Source organism: Talpa occidentalis, unplaced genomic scaffold (genome assembly GCF_014898055.3).
Source record: "Talpa occidentalis isolate TD23 unplaced genomic scaffold, MPIMG_talOcc4v2.1 talOcc4.2, whole genome shotgun sequence".
NCBI classification, from domain to species: Eukaryota; Metazoa; Chordata; class Mammalia; order Eulipotyphla; family Talpidae; genus Talpa; species Talpa occidentalis.
In genome coordinates this window covers 15,157,924-15,176,526 of record NW_023602073.1, presented here as the reverse complement: position 1 = coordinate 15,176,526, position 18,603 = coordinate 15,157,924, and the positions used below count along the sequence as shown (strand labels likewise).

The 18,603-nt window shown below is 39.8% G+C and overlaps 1 protein-coding gene across 1 annotated transcript; it reads left to right on the top strand.

Moving 5' to 3' along the window:
* The first annotated feature begins 384 nt into the window (after positions 1 to 384).
* LOC119253093 (sodium-dependent phosphate transport protein 3-like) lies at positions 385 to 9,502 on the top strand. The gene is made up of 9 exons (XM_037520749.2): positions 385 to 519; positions 2,648 to 2,881; positions 2,965 to 3,052; positions 3,878 to 3,964; positions 5,564 to 5,682; positions 6,440 to 6,572; positions 6,654 to 6,801; positions 7,908 to 7,998; positions 9,336 to 9,502. Exons 1-9 carry the CDS (start codon positions 412 to 414, stop codon positions 9,468 to 9,470), a joined length of 1,143 nt encoding a protein of 380 aa, XP_037376646.1. The 5' UTR covers positions 385 to 411; the 3' UTR covers positions 9,471 to 9,502.
* Positions 9,503 to 18,603: the final 9,101 nt, after the last annotated feature.

Sequence of the window (18,603 nt, the reverse complement as noted above, 5' to 3'; positions counted from 1 at the left end):
AAACCCTAGATCTGACTGCAGAATTGAGGTTCCCAGAAGGGAAAGATGAGGGAATGGGGAGGGAATGGGGTAGGCATGGGGAGGGAATGGGGGGAGGGAGAGGGAGGGGGAGGGAGGAGGGAGAGGGAGAGGAGAGGGCTGGAGGGAGGGAGCGAAGGAAAGCAAGAAAAAGAAGGGGGAAAAGGCAATCTCTAAAAGAGCAAAATGCATTGGGATTGCATGAGCACCTCTAAAGCTTTTTAGATTCACTTTCGGAGGAATGAAAGATGGCAGCCACCTATTTGCAGATTTCTTTGTTTTTTTGCAGGTCCAAATTTCTGTTCATTACGCTATGGGCTGGCGCTCATCATGCACTTCTCCAATTTCACCATGATAACCCAGAGAGTGAGTCTGAGCATCGCGATTATTGCCATGGTGAACAGCACCCACCAGCATGGTCTACCCAATGCCTCCGCAGAAGGGCCTTTTGTAGACACCTTGAATAACCCCAGCAAATCCATCAAAAAATTCAATAGGGGGGTAAGTGTAATGGAGAACAGGGCTCGTAGTTGAGAGAGAAAACCAACTTGAAATAAAACCTTGGCTCGTGAGTCTGTGGAATATAGAAGCATAAATTTGCAATGACAAACTAAAAGGGGAATTATTTTTCTTTGAGTTATTACTTATCTCAGGGATAAAAATAACATTTCATTGAGATTATTATGATTGCACGGTGGAGACCTGCAGGAAAGTCTATAAACACTTCTAAAATAGACCTAGCAGATTACTGGGAATCATTTAATGAAAAACTAGGTGCTTTCCAAGCTCAGCTTTCTGTCGAATTCTGGGTAAATCTCTGCAATTTTGTCTTTGAACCTTTTTACAACTCTCTCTGTTCTATATAAGAAACAGTAATGCAAATGATTCTTGCTCATAGCTCTGAAAGTGAATGTTGCCCTGCTGAAAATCAATTATCTCCTCTACCTGTCACTATTGAATAGACCAATTTTTTTATCTATTGAAAATCTATTTCAGCATTTCTTTCTGCTAATATATGTGTGGTTCTCTGAATTCTCTTCTGAACTGGTTGTCACATCTCACCAATTCTTTTATTAGTCAATGAAGTCAATAAAATCTTTTCTGCGTGTTCATTTTATATTTGTATGAGAATTATGATTATACCCTATTTGAAAATTTCTCATTTAATCTATCATTTGCTGTCTATTATTTAAAATGTATTTTTGCATAGAAGAACTGGGGTATGGGCCAGAGGTGCAGGGGGTGAAAGAATTCACCAGGGACAGAGTGGGGAGCAGAACAGGCAGATGTACTGAAATACACTGCTAAAGGGAGCAGTGGGTGAGACAGGAGAGATCTGCTGTGCCATATGTGGGTTAGCTCCCTGGCTGGGGATCAAACTCAGCCTGTGGCAGTAATAGCACTTAGACTTAACCCCTAGGCCACCAGGGAGGCCCCTACTGTACATTTTCATGTCATCTCATATTTATGATTTTATTACTTTGGACCCAGCCCATTTGCTTTTTTTATTACTTTGGACCCAGCCCATCTGCTTCCAGTCTTTCTTTCATCATTCATTGCATGCTTTCATACTCATATGCGCAAGAATCCAGGACACCTTCAAGATGCCACAATCCTGTCTTGATTCATTGTGCTCCTCCAGAATCCAGTGTCACTCCTTACCATACTCATATGGACCGTCAAAGGCCCTTGCTTTGAGCAAGTCAGAGTTGCTGTTAGATTGAGATCACTTGGTATCATTCAAAATGCTGCATGTCCACTTTTTCTGATTTTGCCACTAAAAACAAATTTCCCTTTTTCTTTTCACACAATTCATAGTTATTCTTCAGAGAATGGCTCAAACACTGCTTCCTTCCTGGAGCCTTCTTAAATTGTTCTCTGTTCTCCAAGTGCCTATTTGATATTCATTTTCAGACTTGAATTCTGACATGCATCCTATATCTTGCATTACTTTTAGTTATTTTAAGTGGCTAAAATGTCTCGTGCTTTATGTTTTGGCTCTGTATTTCAATTTACAGCATGCCACGCATCTAGAGGGCTACCAAAAGTATTTTGCTGTTACATCAGAAGAAGAATGTGATCTTATTCATGTGTGATATTTATTTTAGAAAGTCAGCTCTGCCAGAGCAGACTGTAATTCCCAAAATCGATTTTAGGGATTGATTTTGGTGAAAGTTCAGTAAAGTCTTTTTCTTATTCTTTGAAATGAGAGCCAACGTGTCACCCAACTTTGCCATAAGCAAAATAGTTTAAAGAATCTCTTTCACAGATAAGATATCTCTTAATGGCTTTGATTATCTCTATAGTGACTGCCTTTGATAATTATAATAAAGATATCTCTATCCTTTCATTTGGATTTCATCTCAATATCTCCAGTTCATTTACATACATATCTATGTAATTATTTCTTTGTATCTTCTCTATTTCCTCTGCTTCACTCTCTAAGTGAAGCAAATTTAAAGTATAACTGGTTGGTTGTGAAGGTGGAATATTTACATTAGGTGAAAACTTGAGAAAAAACAAAGTGAATATTTTACAATTGGCTACCACCAACCTCTGTCAACTCTGGCTATAAAGTCGATGATTGTAGAGGAACTTTTTAGCAAAGGATTTTACTTTTTTTCCTCAGGCCTCTGTTTATGAATGGAGCCCAGAGACTCAGGGCATCATCTTTAGCTCCATCAGCTATGGGATAATACTGACCCTGATCCCGAGTGGATATTTAGCAGGAATATTTGGAGCAAAACAGATGCTCGGTGCTGGTTTGCTGATCTCCTCCCTTCTCACTCTCTTCACACCGCTGGCTGCTGACTTTGGAGTGATCCTGGTGATTGTGATTCGGACAGTCCAGGGCATGGCTCAGGTATCACACCCTTTTTTTTTTCTGAGTGGACTGTGGACTTCTATTCTAATAGAGATCAAACATCTTAATGATTTCCATTTCAGGGAATGGCATGGACAGGTCAGTTTACAATTTGGGCAAAATGGGCTCCCCCGCTTGAACGAAGCAAGCTCACTAGCATTGCAGGATCAGGTAAGGGGGTATATATAGATATATGCGTACAAATATGTACACATACTTATGTATTAAAAAATAGAATGTGCAGTTAATAATATGGAACTTTATGCCATATTACTTTCATATATACCATTTTCATATATGTTATATGTAATCATATATATGGTCCACATAATATATGATATAGATCCATATATAATAAAAATTCATATATATATATGGATTATAGCTTTGTATAAACTCCCACCTCACATTGCCTCCTGCCAGAATGTAACCCCATGTTTCAGGACTGTGGCTGCAGAGTGTCATTGACAAAGTAAGGGATTTGGATTTGATCATATCTGTGTTAAGGAGCCATTGAAGTGTCACATGGCATCTAATTCTTATTAATTCTAGTGATTTCACATGACTTCACTGGAGGGCAGATGTGAGAGGGGGAAAAAGACTCATTGCCCAGTAATTCTGAGTTGGTCTCTCTCCACTGGACAGTGTCCAGGGAGGTCACTTAGTTTTCAACTTTGCTATTTTTCTTTTTTTTAAAGATTTATTTTATTTATACAAGAACCGGGGTACAAGCCAGATGCGCAGGAGGGTGAGCAGATTCACCAGAGACAGAGTGAGGAGCAGAACAGGCAGAACGACTGAAATACACTGCTGAGGGGAGCAGTGGGCAAGACAGGAAAGGTCTGCCCCGCCATGTGGGTTGCTCCGCAGCCTGTGGGTATCGAACCCTCACTGCAGAGGCTGCGGACAGCTTCCCAGCATGGCGCCCAACTGCCTGCGCCACGAGGGAGGCCCAACTTTGCTGTTTTTCTAAGTGGTTTTTCTCTTTCTCCTCAGGGTCAGCCTTTGGATCCTTCATCATTCTCTGTGTGGGGGGACTAATCTCACAGGCCTTGGGCTGGCCTTTTATCTTCTATATCTTTGGTGAGTCACTTTCTTTCAAATACAAACACCTCCAATTCCCAGGCATTTGTTTTGATGTCAATATCACCCATCTACCACATTCTTCCTTTATGAGAGAACATAGCCTGTCACATGGAAGATGATGGAGAATGTTGAGGATTGGGAGCAGCATCCTCATTCTAGTCCATGAGATGACTGTGTACAGTGTACTGACTTCTGAGGATCAGGGGTGCAGCTTTACCCTTCCACCCTTCTACAGAAGGGATCTTCTGTAGAATCTCAACCACTGCATCTGAAATGTCAATTCTAATTGCTGTATATGTTTAAGATGTCCAAGTTGATAGAGTATATTTTTCTCTATCTTTCTTATTTCTTTTTAATGATTATTTTTGCTAAGATTCCTTAACTTATTCTCCACCAGGTAAATCTTGCAAAGCCGAGTTTAAATGTATCCTACTTTATAGGGACTTCTGGGACTTAATTCCAGCTGGGTTCTATGATGCTTTTGTATATTTCTTCTTTAGACTATGCTGGTGTGCAATTATTTACTTCTTTTTCTCCCTCTCCACTGTGAAATGTCTGAGATAAGAAATTCAGTCTATGTTTCTTTTTTTGTTTTACTTTGGTACCATCATAGTGCCTCACTTACAGTTTTATATAAATGAATGGATAAGGGAATTTAAAGAACTTTCAACCCAAAGTTGTTTAACATAGAATCTTATTCAAATGATAAACCACAGTAATGAGACATGTTTCTGTCTTATTCCATTGAAATGGTGTCATTAACATTGCCAGTCCCTGGTGATTTGGGCCCACATTTGTTAACCAGATACCTTCAAGAAGTATCTTTTTGGAAATTCACAATGGTTGTGTTTTTTTTAATGCAAAAAACACTGATTTTTGCAAATGTGCTGGAAACTTCTCCTCAGCATTGATTTTATGGTGGGTTGTGTCATGCTTGTGTGACCATACTCTTCTTCAGTCCTGACTGTTCCATCTCTCCAGACAAGGCAATGATGTACCTGTTAAGAAATTGCTGTGAATGACACATCTGACTATAATTATGGAAGTTTTATGAGTAATTCAACAGCTGCACAAGGTCTGCTTATGCACATGTTCTCTCAGGAGGCACTCCATATTGGAGAGGTGGTACCTGCAGAGCTTTATTTAGAAGGAAATTTGCAGAGAAATTGAAAAGATGTATCAACATTTAGGTTCCTTTTTTTTTTTAAAGATTTATTTATTTTATTTATGCATACAAGAACCGGGGTACAGGCCAGATGTGTGGGAGGGTGAGAAAACTCACTAGAGACAGAGCAGGGAACAGAACAGGCAGACTGATGAAGTACACTGCTGAGGGGAGCAGTGGGTGAGGCAGGAGAGGTCTGCTGCGCCATGTGGGTAGCTCCCTGGCCAGCTGCGATCGAACCTGTGCTGCAGAGGCTGTGGACAGCTTCACAGCACTGTTCTCAACCATCTGTACCACCAGGGAGGCCCAACATTTAGGTTCTTATGGTGAAATGACTATCAATTAATATGTTTTGGGGGGAAGGTTTGCTACTTCAAAGGAAACCCCCTTCACAAATCTACTGAAAAACTAATTGGGTGCCGGTTTCCCAGGTAGCATTGGCTGTGTCTGCTGCCTCCTGTGGTTCACGGTGATTTATGATGACCCTGTGCATCATCCTTGCATAAGTGTCAGGGAAAAGGAGCACATTGTATCCTCAGTGGCTCAGCAGGTACAGTACACCCCCTCCCCACCGTGTAGAGACTTCCAGGGTAGCTGTGTATCCCCCCAGAGAAGCACCCTCTGGCTTGTTCCAATAGTTGTGTTAATTAGATGTTTCCTTTCAGTCCAGTTCTCCTAGAAGATCTGTCCCCATAAAAGCTATGGTCAGATGCCTACCACTTTGGGCCATTTTCACGGGGTTTTTCAGCCATTTCTGGTTATGCACCATAATTATAACATACCTACCGACCTACATCAGTTCTGTGCTCCATGTTAACATCAGAGATGTGAGTATGCTTCTGGAACTTCAATGAAAATGATCATGACAATAGAGAGAAATAGTTCTATGCTGCCCATTACAGCTGGTTTTGCACATAATTATTCATTTAACCTTCACTGTGGCCTTGATGGAGGAACTGCAATGATTCCCATTGCACATGCATAGGATTGGGGACACACAGAGGCGAGAGGACTGGGTTATATGAGTGGTGTAGAGATGCAGCAGCATCTCTGCCCCTAGCTACTATGCTGCCCTGCCACGCTAGGTGATTCTGAAATTTCCCTTAAAAATTAATATTGTTTTTCTCACTAGTGTGATACAAGTGCTAGGCCTCTTTCCTCAGCCAATGTTCTCACATGGAAAGGGATGTTAATTCCTTAAACACAGAATGGCAGGAGGGTGGATGAGCGGTTGGTCTGCATAATGGATAAATGTTGGTGCGCTCTCCCTGGCTTCTGTACTCACTGTACCGGTTTCCTTCCTTCAGAGTGGGCTTCTGTCTTCCCTGCCTTTTATTGCTGCTTCAAGTTGTACAATTCTAGGAGGTCAGTTGGCAGATTTCCTTCTGTCCAGGAATCTTCTCAGATTGATCACTGTACGAAAGCTCTTCTCGTCCCTTGGTAAGGATGGGCGTATGGGTTAACCAGCCCCTTTTCCCACATGTGAGATGTCATGCCTGATGGTGTGTCTCTGTTGCCCAGGACTCCTCCTTCCATCACTCTGTGCTGTGGCCCTGCCCTTTGTGGCCTCCAGTTACATAACAACCATTATTTTGCTGATACTTATTCCTGGGACCAGCAACCTGTGCGACTCGGGGTTCATCATCAACACCTTAGATGTGGCCCCCAGGTAACATCTTTTCCTGTCTACTGACCTTTTCCAAGCAGTTCCAGAGGTGTCAGTTTCCAGTTTTCTTGCAACTCCTTCATGTTGTTGACATGCACAAATGATGGCAGAATAATGACAAATCTCTAGAAATGTCAGTATTTGGCTGTGACCTAAAGCATATTTGGAACAATAGTTCCCAAACCTAGCTAGTAAAATCTGCCTAAACCTCTACCTAGGAAGACTGGACTATGTGTTCTGTGTCAGGACCCACACACATGTGTTTTGGAGAAGCTTCTGGGGTGCATATAAACAAGCACATAGGTATGAGCTTGCCGCAAGCCAGACCTTATTTGAAGAACTTATACATGAATTTATCAATCTTGACAACTATCTGAGAATGGATCCTACTGTTACCCTCAATAGATTACCCTCAATAGAATGGATCCTACTGTTACCCTCAAAAGACTGAGGTACAAGAAGATGAAATGGGGGCCTCCCCAGTGGCACAGCGGTTGAGCGCTGGGTTGTGAAGCTGCCCGTAGCCTCTGCAGCACCGGTTCAATCCCTGGCTGCTCCCCGACCACTGGAGGAGGGTCCCGCATGGCACGCAGACCTCTCCTGCAGCCCGCTGCTCCCCTCAGCAGTGTACCTCAGTCTGCCTGTTCTGCTCCCTGCTCTGGTTCTGGTGAATTCCCTCACCCTCCCGCGCTTCTGACTGTACCCAGTGCTTGTATGAATAAATAAATAAATAAATCTTAAAAAAAAAAAAAGCTCCCCATCCTTAAAAAAAAAAAAAAAAAGAAGATGAAATGACATGCTTAAGATCACACAGAGGCAGAGTTCGGATTTGTCCCCAGGCAGTTTGTTCAGGGTCTGTTGTCCTGTCTACTGAACAAAGTACCCGCTGTATTTACCAGCAGGGGTGGGAATCTCAGCTCCTGGGAGACTGAATTGTTCCCTGGTTGTTGACTCAGCAGATTGGCAAATACATATGTCTGTAGGTGGAGGAAAAACTTCATGAAGCAAAATAATTTTGCCATTGGAGTTGAACTGGATTAATATTGAGTTGCTGAAAAATCATAGGCAGCTTTCTGTATAAAGCCTTCTGTGTAAATATCTCTCCACAGATATGCAAGTTTCCTCATGGGACTCTCAAGGGGATTTGGGCTCCTCGCTGGAATCATCTCTTCCACTGCCACCGGATTCCTTATCAGTCAGGTTGGGCCAGTTTATTGAACATCTATGAGCGTCAGGTATTCTTTTAGGCACTGAGGATACACACAGGAGGAGCCTCTGTTCCTGAGGACTGCATGATTTGCTGAGAAAACAGGCGTGGATGTTGACAAATCACTCAAAGGAACACTATTTTTTTAAAGATTTATTTATTTATGCATACAAGAGCTGGGGTACAGGCCAGAGATGTGGGGGTGGGGGGGTTGAGAGGATTCACCAGAGACAGAGTGGGGAATAGAAAAGGCAGACTGACTGAAATACACTGACTGAAATACACTGATGGGAGCAGCGGGTGAGACAGGAGAGGTCTGCTGCGCCTCAAAGGGACTCTAAATCTGACTCTGGTGAGAAGGTGTCCCAGAGAAAGAAAAATCTAAGCTGTGTTTCTAAAAATGAACAGATGTTAGGTTGATGAAAATGAGTAGTTTGTGCAGAGAAAACAGCATGGAGGATTTTCTAGAGGTGAGAAAGCATGAAACAGAGTGGCTGGAGTGAATGAAACTCGTCAGGGAATGGTAAGAGGAACAGAAGGGGAAGATTATGAAGAGTCTTTTCAGATTAATTCCAAGTCCCCCAAAAATCACCAAATAGAAATACAAGTGCCCCAAGGTCAGTTTAAAGAGGGGTTGAAATATGGGTGAAAGAGAATGACTGTGAGATATGTCACAGCCTGGGATTCGCTAGGGAGCCTGGGCTGGTTGGAAGAAGAAAAGGCAAACCTCTTCCAGGGTGGAGTGATGATGACAGTTGATTTATAAAAATGTGTTGTTTCATTTTTAATATATCTCGATGTGATCTGTCTAGTTTCTGGATTAATTTTTGACCAAACTGTTAGGAATCAACTAGGATCATGAAGTCAGAACTGAACTAGGACATAGGAGGGTATGGTGAGGAGGACCCTAGAAGCAGACCAAATATAACTGACATCCTGCTGGGATGTCCATCTGAGGGGTTGTTATGATTGATTTCAAAGCCCAACAAAACAAAGTGAGACAGAGAGAACACAACAATGAGCTCTTAAAGTTGTCTTTTAAGGTATAATTTTAAATGAGCAATACAGTAGTGTTATGAATACTGAGATTCAAATTTCTAGAAATGCATTAGTGTAAGTTACTTTATTTGTGTTTTAAAAAAAAAAACTCCATTGCAGTCCAGAACCATATGTACATGTGCATGCCTCTCTTAGAGTCATTTTCTTTCTAAGAGATTCATAAAACCTTTAATAACTTAAGTGTTAAGTAGTTATTTCTTACTGTTCCCTATATTCTTTGTGGAGAAGGAATGTGAGATTGATAATTCGTGTTTGTTTTTAATGCTTGCAGGATTCTGTGTCTGGATGGAGGAATGTCTTTTTCCTGTCTGCTGCTGTCAACATGCTTGGCCTGGTTTTTTATCTCACCTTTGGACAAGCAGAAATCCAGAGCTGGGCCAAGGAGAGGCCTCTTACCCGTCTTTGAGGATACAGAGTTGCAAACTTACATATAGTATTGACCACTGCCTTTTCAACATTTTTAACTTACATTCTTCACGTTCTTCACCATGGACTCAGCAATTCTCAACTCTGGTTGTGTGTTAGATTCCTCTGGGGAACCTCAAACATGCTGATGAATGGGCCCTACTCCAAGGTTTCTGAGTGAATTGGTCTTTTAGACTGTCCCCTGGATTTCTAACACATGTCCAGGGTTGACATTTGCTGGACAAACTGGAAATGTCAATTCCTATTACCTTTGAATTTTCCTCTTTGGAAAGTACTGGATGAATAAAAATCTATGTGAAAATAGTCACTGATAAGTACTTTCATGGGAGTGATTATGGATATAGACAAGATCTGCGAGGAATTGCAGCCATATGTTTTAAAGCTCAGCAAGGAATATAATTTCAAAGTTGTAACCCATAGCTTGAATTAATCAACATTTGTATTGTTTTTCTACATTGTGAAACATGGATGTTTATTTATGTGGTTAAATTCTATTAAAATTCCATGCTAAAATTAAATAGACCATTTTCAAATTATTTAGTTTAGGATTATTTTCAGGAGGCAAAATAAATGTTTACTTATCTTGGCTAAATTCCAACAGATTAATAACTAGGAAGTGACCAGAAAAAGATGAAATGAATGAAGTTAACTCATTCAAAAGAGTGAAAAGAATGGATGTGAAAGGAGGCAGTGTGGGCACTTGCAGAAGGGGCAATGAGATAATCCGGTCTATATCATAAAAAATGGAGGGAGTGCCTCCCCTGGTGGCGCAGCGGTTGAGCGCTGGGTTGCATAGCTGCCTGCAGCCTCTGCAGTGCTGGTTCGATCCCCGGCCACCAGCAAGGGTCCCACATGGCACTCAGACCTCTCCTGTCGTCCGCTGCTCCCCTCAGCTGTGTACTTCGTCAGTCTGCCTGTTCTGTTCCCCACTCTGGCTCTGGTGAATTCTCTCACCTTCCCACACTTCTAACTGTACCCAGTGCTTGTATAAATAAATAAATCTATTAAAAAAAATGGAGGGAGACAGCAGATTTACTTTCAAATGAGATGTTGATTTAGATGAGGGAGATGAATCCTGACGGTATAATAGGATGGGGAACAAAACATCACAGAAGTTCCTTTTTAGGGTCTAAAAAAGATCATTTGACTTCCAAATCTTTCTAATTTTCCCAAGATTCTGCTATAGTTGTCATCCACCCCAACACGGAATTAATTCTGGCTCCTAACACTTCAAACATATCCTCTAGGTTGTCTCTACACAAAAATCTGATGTTTTGCTGTAACCGTTCTAGAAATTCCCACCGGATTTAGAAGACTAGCAGAACCTCCTCGGGGACCAGAAACATATGCTAATTTAGCAGATGAAGAGACTCTTCTAGTTCAAGTCAAGAGCTATTTTTGAGGTGGTTTAGATGAAACAGATGGTCAGGCCCTGAGAGTGCTATTGAGGTGGGAACACACAGGCTCTGCCTCTGAGTATTTACAACAGAGAAAGGAAGGAGAGTTTGTAGAAAACAAAAGGAAGAACGAGAGGAGTAGTATAATGGATAGGCAAATTAAACTGGGGGAGGCATGGCAGGCTGGAGGAGGGGTGGGTGTGGGAACTAAAAAAAACATTCCTTCCTTAGAAAAATAGAAAAAAATAGGAAAAAAAATGGGAAAATGTCTTCAACTGAAACCTAAAAAGGAAAAATTCAAAGTGACAATAAAGAGCTCAAATTCATTAGAAGTTAAAACAATGAAGATCAAATGCTCAATGAGATGCCACCAGACCCTACACAGCTTGAATAAAATGAAAGAAAATGAAAAACAGCAAACGTTGGCAAGGCTCTATGGGAACTTACTGTGAGTGTGAGTATAAACTGGAACTTCAGGGAGCTGCTTGACAGTATATCCTAAAGCTAAATTTAGACACTTCACTTGGAAATGTACATATGCATGCATAAATAGAGGTAAAGTCATGTTCCTAGCAGCAGTGTTTAGGATTGCTCCACAGGAAACAAATTGTCAAGAGAAGATGCATAAATAAATTATGGTTTATTCACACAGCAATGAGAATAAACACAATGCTGACTGCAAGAAAACAAATTCCTTATTTTAAAACTTTGCATAGAGTTTTCAACAACAGACAGAAAAACTAATCTATCCTATTAGAAATGGCATTGGAGGTTCCCCTTGGAAAGGGGTGGAAGTAATGACAGAAGGGGTTCAGGTTAACGAGGTTCTGGTTAACAGCACATTCTTTGGCTTGGGTGCTAAACAAGGGTGTTTTCACTTTTACATTTATGCGTTATCACTCTAATGTATGTAAAAAGTAAAATTTCTACTGAAAACAAATCCACTGTCTTACCCATTGTAACAGGGTGGTCTGGGGTGCCCCTCTTCCTGCCCTGTAACACCATGACAAAGCTTTTCTTCTCTCTTTGATTAGGTGCATTTATATTCTTCCTGATCCTCTTTCTCCTCCATGACTGCTACACCTCCCACATCTGAGCAGGAGCAGCAGATTTTGTGGTCAGCTTTGAATCAAAATTTAAGTTTTTAAGTAGCAAACCGTGTGATGAGCTCAGGCGTCCCAAAAAACCATGTCTGCTTTTTTCCCTTTGGTCTGTTAAACATTATGAATTATACTAACATTTCTTAATGTTAAGCTAATTGATCCTTGAAAATTCTTTTGCTATTTCACAGGATTTGATTCTCTAATGGCTTATGTAGGATTTGAGCTGTTGTATAATTATGTTCTCTTGACTGCATTAATATCATGTCTCAATGTGAGATGTATGTTGATTTCAGGAAAAGGAAGGGAAACTACTTATTCTCCAATACTCTGAAAAAAATGAACTAGAACGGAAAATATGATTTCTATTATTAGTTGAAATCTTCAAGCATTGTTTTGTAAAACTATGTAGGCTTCAAGTCACTCTGAGATGTGGTACATATACACCATGGAATATTACTCAGCATTCAAAAAATATAAACACATGCAATTTGCAGCAACGTGGATGGCGCTGGAAGGGATCATGCTCAGCAAAATAAACCAGAAAGAAAAAGAAAAATACCGGATGGTCTCACTCATAGCAGGAATCTAGAAAACTTAAATTAGGGACCAGGAAAAAGAATAACTATAAGAAAGAAAATAGCAAAATCAACAAACAACTATGAACCAGAGACACTCTATGGGGTGTGGGGGTAGGGAAAGGAGAGATTGGGGTCAAAATAAGGGGGTTGTAATTGTATGGGGAGTATAAAAATAAAATTTAAATAAAACAAACAAACAAAACAAAACAAAACAAAAAGTCTTTGACAATTTTCTCAATTTTCTTCTTGGTTATAAACTTTTAAGGGTTTCTTTATTTTCTTCCATTAATTTGGACAATTTTTGTTATCTTGGAAGACTAGCCATTTAAACTACTTTGCAAAAATACTTAAATGTTTTATTAAATTATTTTTATATATTTACCATCCTTCATCTAAGGTTTGAGCTTTCTTTATACTTCTGACACGATGTGTGTATACTTTTTTCTGCTTTTTTGTTGGACCCCTTAGTGATTTATTTATTTTAATGATAGCCTGTCTTCTTATTATAGAGTCTATTTGCTTTATATTTTATAAGTCTTACCTCCTACTTCCTTTTGCTTTGCTTATTCACTTTATTTGGGAAGCTTGGTTCATTTCTTTCAATTTACTGATATTTCAGAGTGGTTAAGAGTTAGAGAAGGTTCACTTTTCTGGGAAGATTATGTTCTGTTGTGTTAGTTTTATTAATGTTTCCTTCTCAAGTTAATAACCTATGAAGTAAAAGGCAACTGTTGATTCTTCCTTTATATTCAAGGAGCACCCTAGCATACAACTCTCAGAAACTTTGCTCTAGCCTGTTGCAGTGAAGATCTTATTGTAGCATTGGATACTTTCCTTAAAAGAATTGCAGTCTTTTGAGTACATAATTGTTATTGTTATTTGAATGGCATTCAAGGCAACTAGAGCAAAGCAATACTGATCTCTTGGAAACACAGATCTGTCACATGAGAGTGGGTACCTCTTTAATTTTGCAACCTAGCCACTCCTCACCTACCTTAGCCTACCCCTGGGCATGGACATTTTTTTTTTTCCTGATCACCCACCCTCCCCTTCCTAATATATTTTAATGGAGATTATTTTGAAAAAGTAGTTAGATAATCCTTGAGTCTCAGAATAGCAGAGAATTTCTTAGTATGCCATACCGGATTATAGTCTTAATATATTAAAACATTATTTAGCTATTAACACTAATAGCTATTGAATTCTTATTGAATTCCTGCTAGTCTCTTTCTGCTATCTAATATGATAAGGAAGTCTGGTCAGCCAACTAATTTTCTGAGAGGGGTGTTGGGTTAGGTGCTATAGGAGCCTCTCCTTTCTCTGGAATCCATAATTTCACCCAGATGTTACTCACATTCAATTAATGTTACTTTGGGTATCATGAATAATTTGGTCTCAGCTAGTGGTCTTCGAGTTTCTTTCAATTTTGTTTTAATTAAGTTCTATTTGTTAAGAATCCCTCATCTATTTTTCTGTGTGCTGGAATCTTATTATCCATCTCCTAGTTTCGGCACATTTTTATCTTTGGATCTTTTACTTTGCTTTCTCCATGGACTTCTGAGTGCTGAAAGTACATGAATACATTTCCCCAGGTCTTCTCCAACTTTCATAAATTCCACTTATTTCCTTAAACTACCTGAAAATATGCCTATGTCTACCCTATCTCTCTTCCCATTTTAAAATGGGCAGTGCCCAGAATGTAAATACTTCCCAGTTGTCAATAAAGGGATAATTCCAAGTATTCAGTTTGGGGAATACCTGTTAATCATGAATATACTCACCTGGCTGTGTACCTGGCTGAGGTTATGAGCCAACGCACTGTCCCTTGCCACTTTCAACTGGTCTTGGGCAGTGACTAAGACCTCAACAAGTTGCTGGGTTAGTCATCTTCTAGAGCCATGTCCTTCTCAACCTCCAGATGGCGCTACTGCCCAAGAAAACCAAGAAGCACCATTAGCTGAAGGACAAATAACACTTAGATAATAAAGCCCAGCAACTAACTTGCTTTTTTAGGAAAAAAGGAAGTGAAACCAAAAGGTATTTTAAAAGTCATTACAATTTCAGTGAAAACTATACACAGATATTGCATAATATTATTTCAGTAAAGTTTCTCTATTCCTTTCCTTTGTTATATTCACTGTCTTCCCTTTTCACTTAGTCTTTTTTTCCTCCCAGCAGTATTCTGTAACAGCAGTTCCTTTAAAGCTTAGTTTCATATTGTGTTTCCATGCAAACTAGCATTTTGTGAAAGAAGGTTTTCTGTGCTGCCTGTCAAGCACTTTTGCTCACTTGGGCTGTTTTATTTGTTGTCAGGTTAGAGTGAACTTGTCAGTTGTTGACTCATTGCTTTCTCACGTCTAAGGAATGTGCTCTGACATCCTCTATTTGACATGATACGATTGAATTTTGCCCTCAAATATCGTAATAGGGGAAAATATGTACATGTCAATTGGTTAAGGTTTCACACAGTGGACTGTGCTCCAACAGGATCAGCCAGGATTCTTGAGAATGAGTCATAACCCCAAGGAGGTGCCTACCAGGAGGGCTGTCAGCCACACTTTTACCAAAGCTGGACTCTAATGAATTCCTGATTGAAGGATCCAGTGATGGCTGGAAACTGTAGTTTTATAGAAGGCATCCTAAGTTTGACTTCTAAATGAGTTTGTTTCCAAATCATTAGTTTAGATTCATTTTCTTTTGTCTGACACCAACTTTGAGGGCTGCAGAACCCTGCCTCAGTAATGTTGTGCATTAAAGGAAAACAAACATTTGGTGCTAGGTCATATTTCCACAGCAGCTTACAGAAAAGGTGGTATGAATTGTTTTGATACCAACTTTCAAATAAATATTTGTTCATAAAAGCAAGTCCATGTGGCAGAAGTCAATCTAAAACTTGCTTTTATTAAAACTTACACTAGATCATCTTAAGCTTCTTCAACAGTTACCAACTTGTGACAACCAGAATCTGAAGTTAGTTCTCACACTGGACTGTAGGTGGAGACTACACTGGAGTGAGGAGTGAGGCTCACATTTAACCTTTGGCTTTAGACCCACAGGAGGAATGGCCATTAAGCCTGATGAATAATAAAAAGTGAGTATGCAGTTAAGCAATCATTCTCTAAGCTGTGGTTGTTGAAAGACCAAACAAAAGTGTTGAATCTGGTAAGCAGAGGCATTATCAATTATCAATAGAAATAAAATGTGTGCACTGGAAAGAAAATTTCAACTTTTTTTGGATACATTTTTTATACAGGGAAGCAGCAATAAGAATCAAAAGTTTAAGAATCAAATGTTTCACAAAATAATCCTTACTCTTACTAAGGAGGATGCACTGTGGCTCATTCCATTAGAATGCTATTTTAAGGGGTTCATTTTGTTATTAAAAAGTGCTGTTCACAAAACACTAGATTGATTTGGCACGAGAGTTTGTAGATTGTGGTTTGAAAAACATTGGGATGATGGGCACAGCCGATCAGAATATTTGATACTTTGGTTCAATGGTGAATGGCTGAGCAAATAAGAGCCTTGGTTTTTCAGACCCAAGACCCAGAACCTATTACCTCATGAAAAAGATTAAGGACAAAAAGGACAGCTGAATTAAGGAATTAAGAGTTTGAAGAATTTTATTTTGTTTTCTTGTGTAAGGAGAGATTAATTACAGCCTCTGAGATCTCCAGAGCTGTGTTTGCTTCAGTCAGGCCTCCTTATCTCCTTCTGACCTATCTCAGTGTCTACCTTTTCTTTCATTTTCTTCTAACATCACTTCAGGTGGACCCTGTCACTTCTAAGCATGCGTGTTTGACAAATAGAAGCCATAACTAACTGAGCACCGTGAAGCTTAAGTTTGCAGCTCAATAAACAACAATGAACTTGGCCCCTAATTCTTTCTTGTTGCAACAATGGGGGTCAATGATCTTCCTCCTTGTCTTCCTTTGGCATTGAGAGGGAAAAGAGGGCAGTTCTCCTGCCTGCCTAGGAGATGCAGGTACCTTTATTTTTCTCTCTCCTTTCCCTAAGAAACTTGCCCTTTTAAAGTATTGAGAAAGAAAGAAAGAGAGGGACTAAGGAATGTGAGTGGGAGAGGAAGGAATCTAAACAGATTGACCAAGTCCGATGCTTTAAGATAAGTGGTTGAATCAGAAACTCTTTACATAAGTTTAAATGATGGCTCAGCCAAGAAAAATAGCATATGATGTTTCACTCCTATGTAGAATATAAGCAAACAAACAACAAAAACAAAGCACCTGAATAAGCAAACTCTAAGAATCAGACAACAGATGGGTGGTTACCAGAGGGAAAGAGAGTTGGGTGTGTGTGTGAAAAGTCAAGAGAGAGAGGGTCAGCTGCATAATGTTGCATCGAAACTAGACTTTCAGTGGTGACCACATTGCAGTGAGTATGTCAAAGTTCAGTGTGTATACCTGCAACGTATAATGTTATAAACCAAAATTCTCTCAGTAATAAAACAAAGATAAATGTTGGAACCTTAAAGAAGCCAAGTCTAGCCTGAGGCAAACTTCAGCTTCAAGTTCTGAAGAATGACCATAACAGTGTATTTAGTCAAGTCTTTTATTGCAGGATTTAGACTCATCTAGCTTGCCTCTCCCCCTGAATCACCTGAATGTGTTGGACATTATGAGGTTTGGGGCAAATTATATATGTGAGAGGCCAGGGCCTACCCTGACCTGCTAGATCAAAAACAACAGGTTTTCTGTGCTCGTAGTAGGATTATGCACTGGAGTTCTCTGACATATCACCAACAATCAGAACTCAGTTCTGCTGAATTGTCATAAGGCTAATAATGGATGATAGCCATTCTCAGTATTCTGAAAACAACTCTGAGGATAAATCTAACAGTTACCAACTGGGAAACATACACTTTCCCCTCTAATGATCCTTAGGACTAAAACAAATCTATTTAAAAACCAACACTCTCCAAAAAAAAGCATATAAATTTTTAAAAGTTGGACATTATAGTCTAAGTCAAGGAAATATTTCAATGTATATTCAAGTATTTAAAAATCAATCAAGTGAAGTCAAGTTGGATTCATTTTTCCCACACAGAGACAACTTGGGTCTCTTGCTACCAAGTAATACCAAGTAAAACGCAAGAACAAGCAACTGGTGAACATTTTAAAATGAAGTTAAAAATTAAATTGCAAAACCAAGCCACAATTTCTGACTTGGATAATTCTGGGTTAGAAGTATTTCACATGGTCTTTAAACTCTGAAGGTGTTGATTATTTATCACAGGGTCCAGAGTCTCGAAAATGACTCAGGGAAAAATCTTTTACGCAGGAAAGTGAAATTTGCATCCCCTATCCCCTACATAGTGGCGTTGGATTACCCATGCTTAAATCCCAGCGTGTAGATGGAACAAATCTGCCTTTCCTTTTCCTTCTTTACCTAAAAAAGATGATCATAAAGCCTTCTTGAAGAAAACACGAGGAGGTTATAAAATAAATGCTTGGAAAATAGTAACTCTGATTTCTCCCAAACATGAGCACCTCCTTCTGAATTCTTGATTTCAGCAATGAACTCTATAGGGTACCCAAAGTTTGTTTACTCTCCCACAATACTGTTCAAATAGTCAAATTCAAAATTGAAAAGCCATCTTCTCAGGGACCATAAACTAAGAAATCAAAGCCCGAGTGATGACTAGAAGGTAAAACCAAGGGAATTCATGGGAATGCAGAACCAGACACAATTTTCCCCGGCTGGAAACTGATTCCAATGCTCACTTAGGGAGAGAAGTCAGCATGGTGAACCTAGAGCCTGGGGGAGCTGGAAATGTACCAGCAACATTAAACTGAGTCGGAGAGCTTGGCCTCATTCTCAGAGAAGACAAACAGAACATACACACATTTAGAAAGCAGTGAGGATGTTTCAATCAGTGGTGTAAATGAAAACAAGTCAACAAAGAGAAATTGAGAGCACTAGGCCTCCACTGTGCCCATGTGGGTATTCTAAATTCATGTCGCATTTTTCTCCAATTAGTTATAGATGGTCCATACTGCATGATAGCATGTAAACAA

What these genes read in the sequence shown, in the direction of transcription:
- LOC119253093 (XM_037520749.2), top strand. Translation starts at nt 412, where the DNA reads ATGGTGAACAGCACCCACCAGCATGGTCTACCCAATGCCTCCGCAGAA. An exon ending in TATCCTCAGTGGCTCAGCAG is followed by an intron (nt 5,683 to 6,439) that starts GTACAGTACACC and finishes TCCTTCCTTCAG; the next exon opens with AGTGGGCTTCTGTCTTCCCT. An exon ending in CCGGATTCCTTATCAGTCAG is followed by an intron (nt 7,999 to 9,335) that starts GTTGGGCCAGTT and finishes TAATGCTTGCAG; the next exon opens with GATTCTGTGTCTGGATGGAG.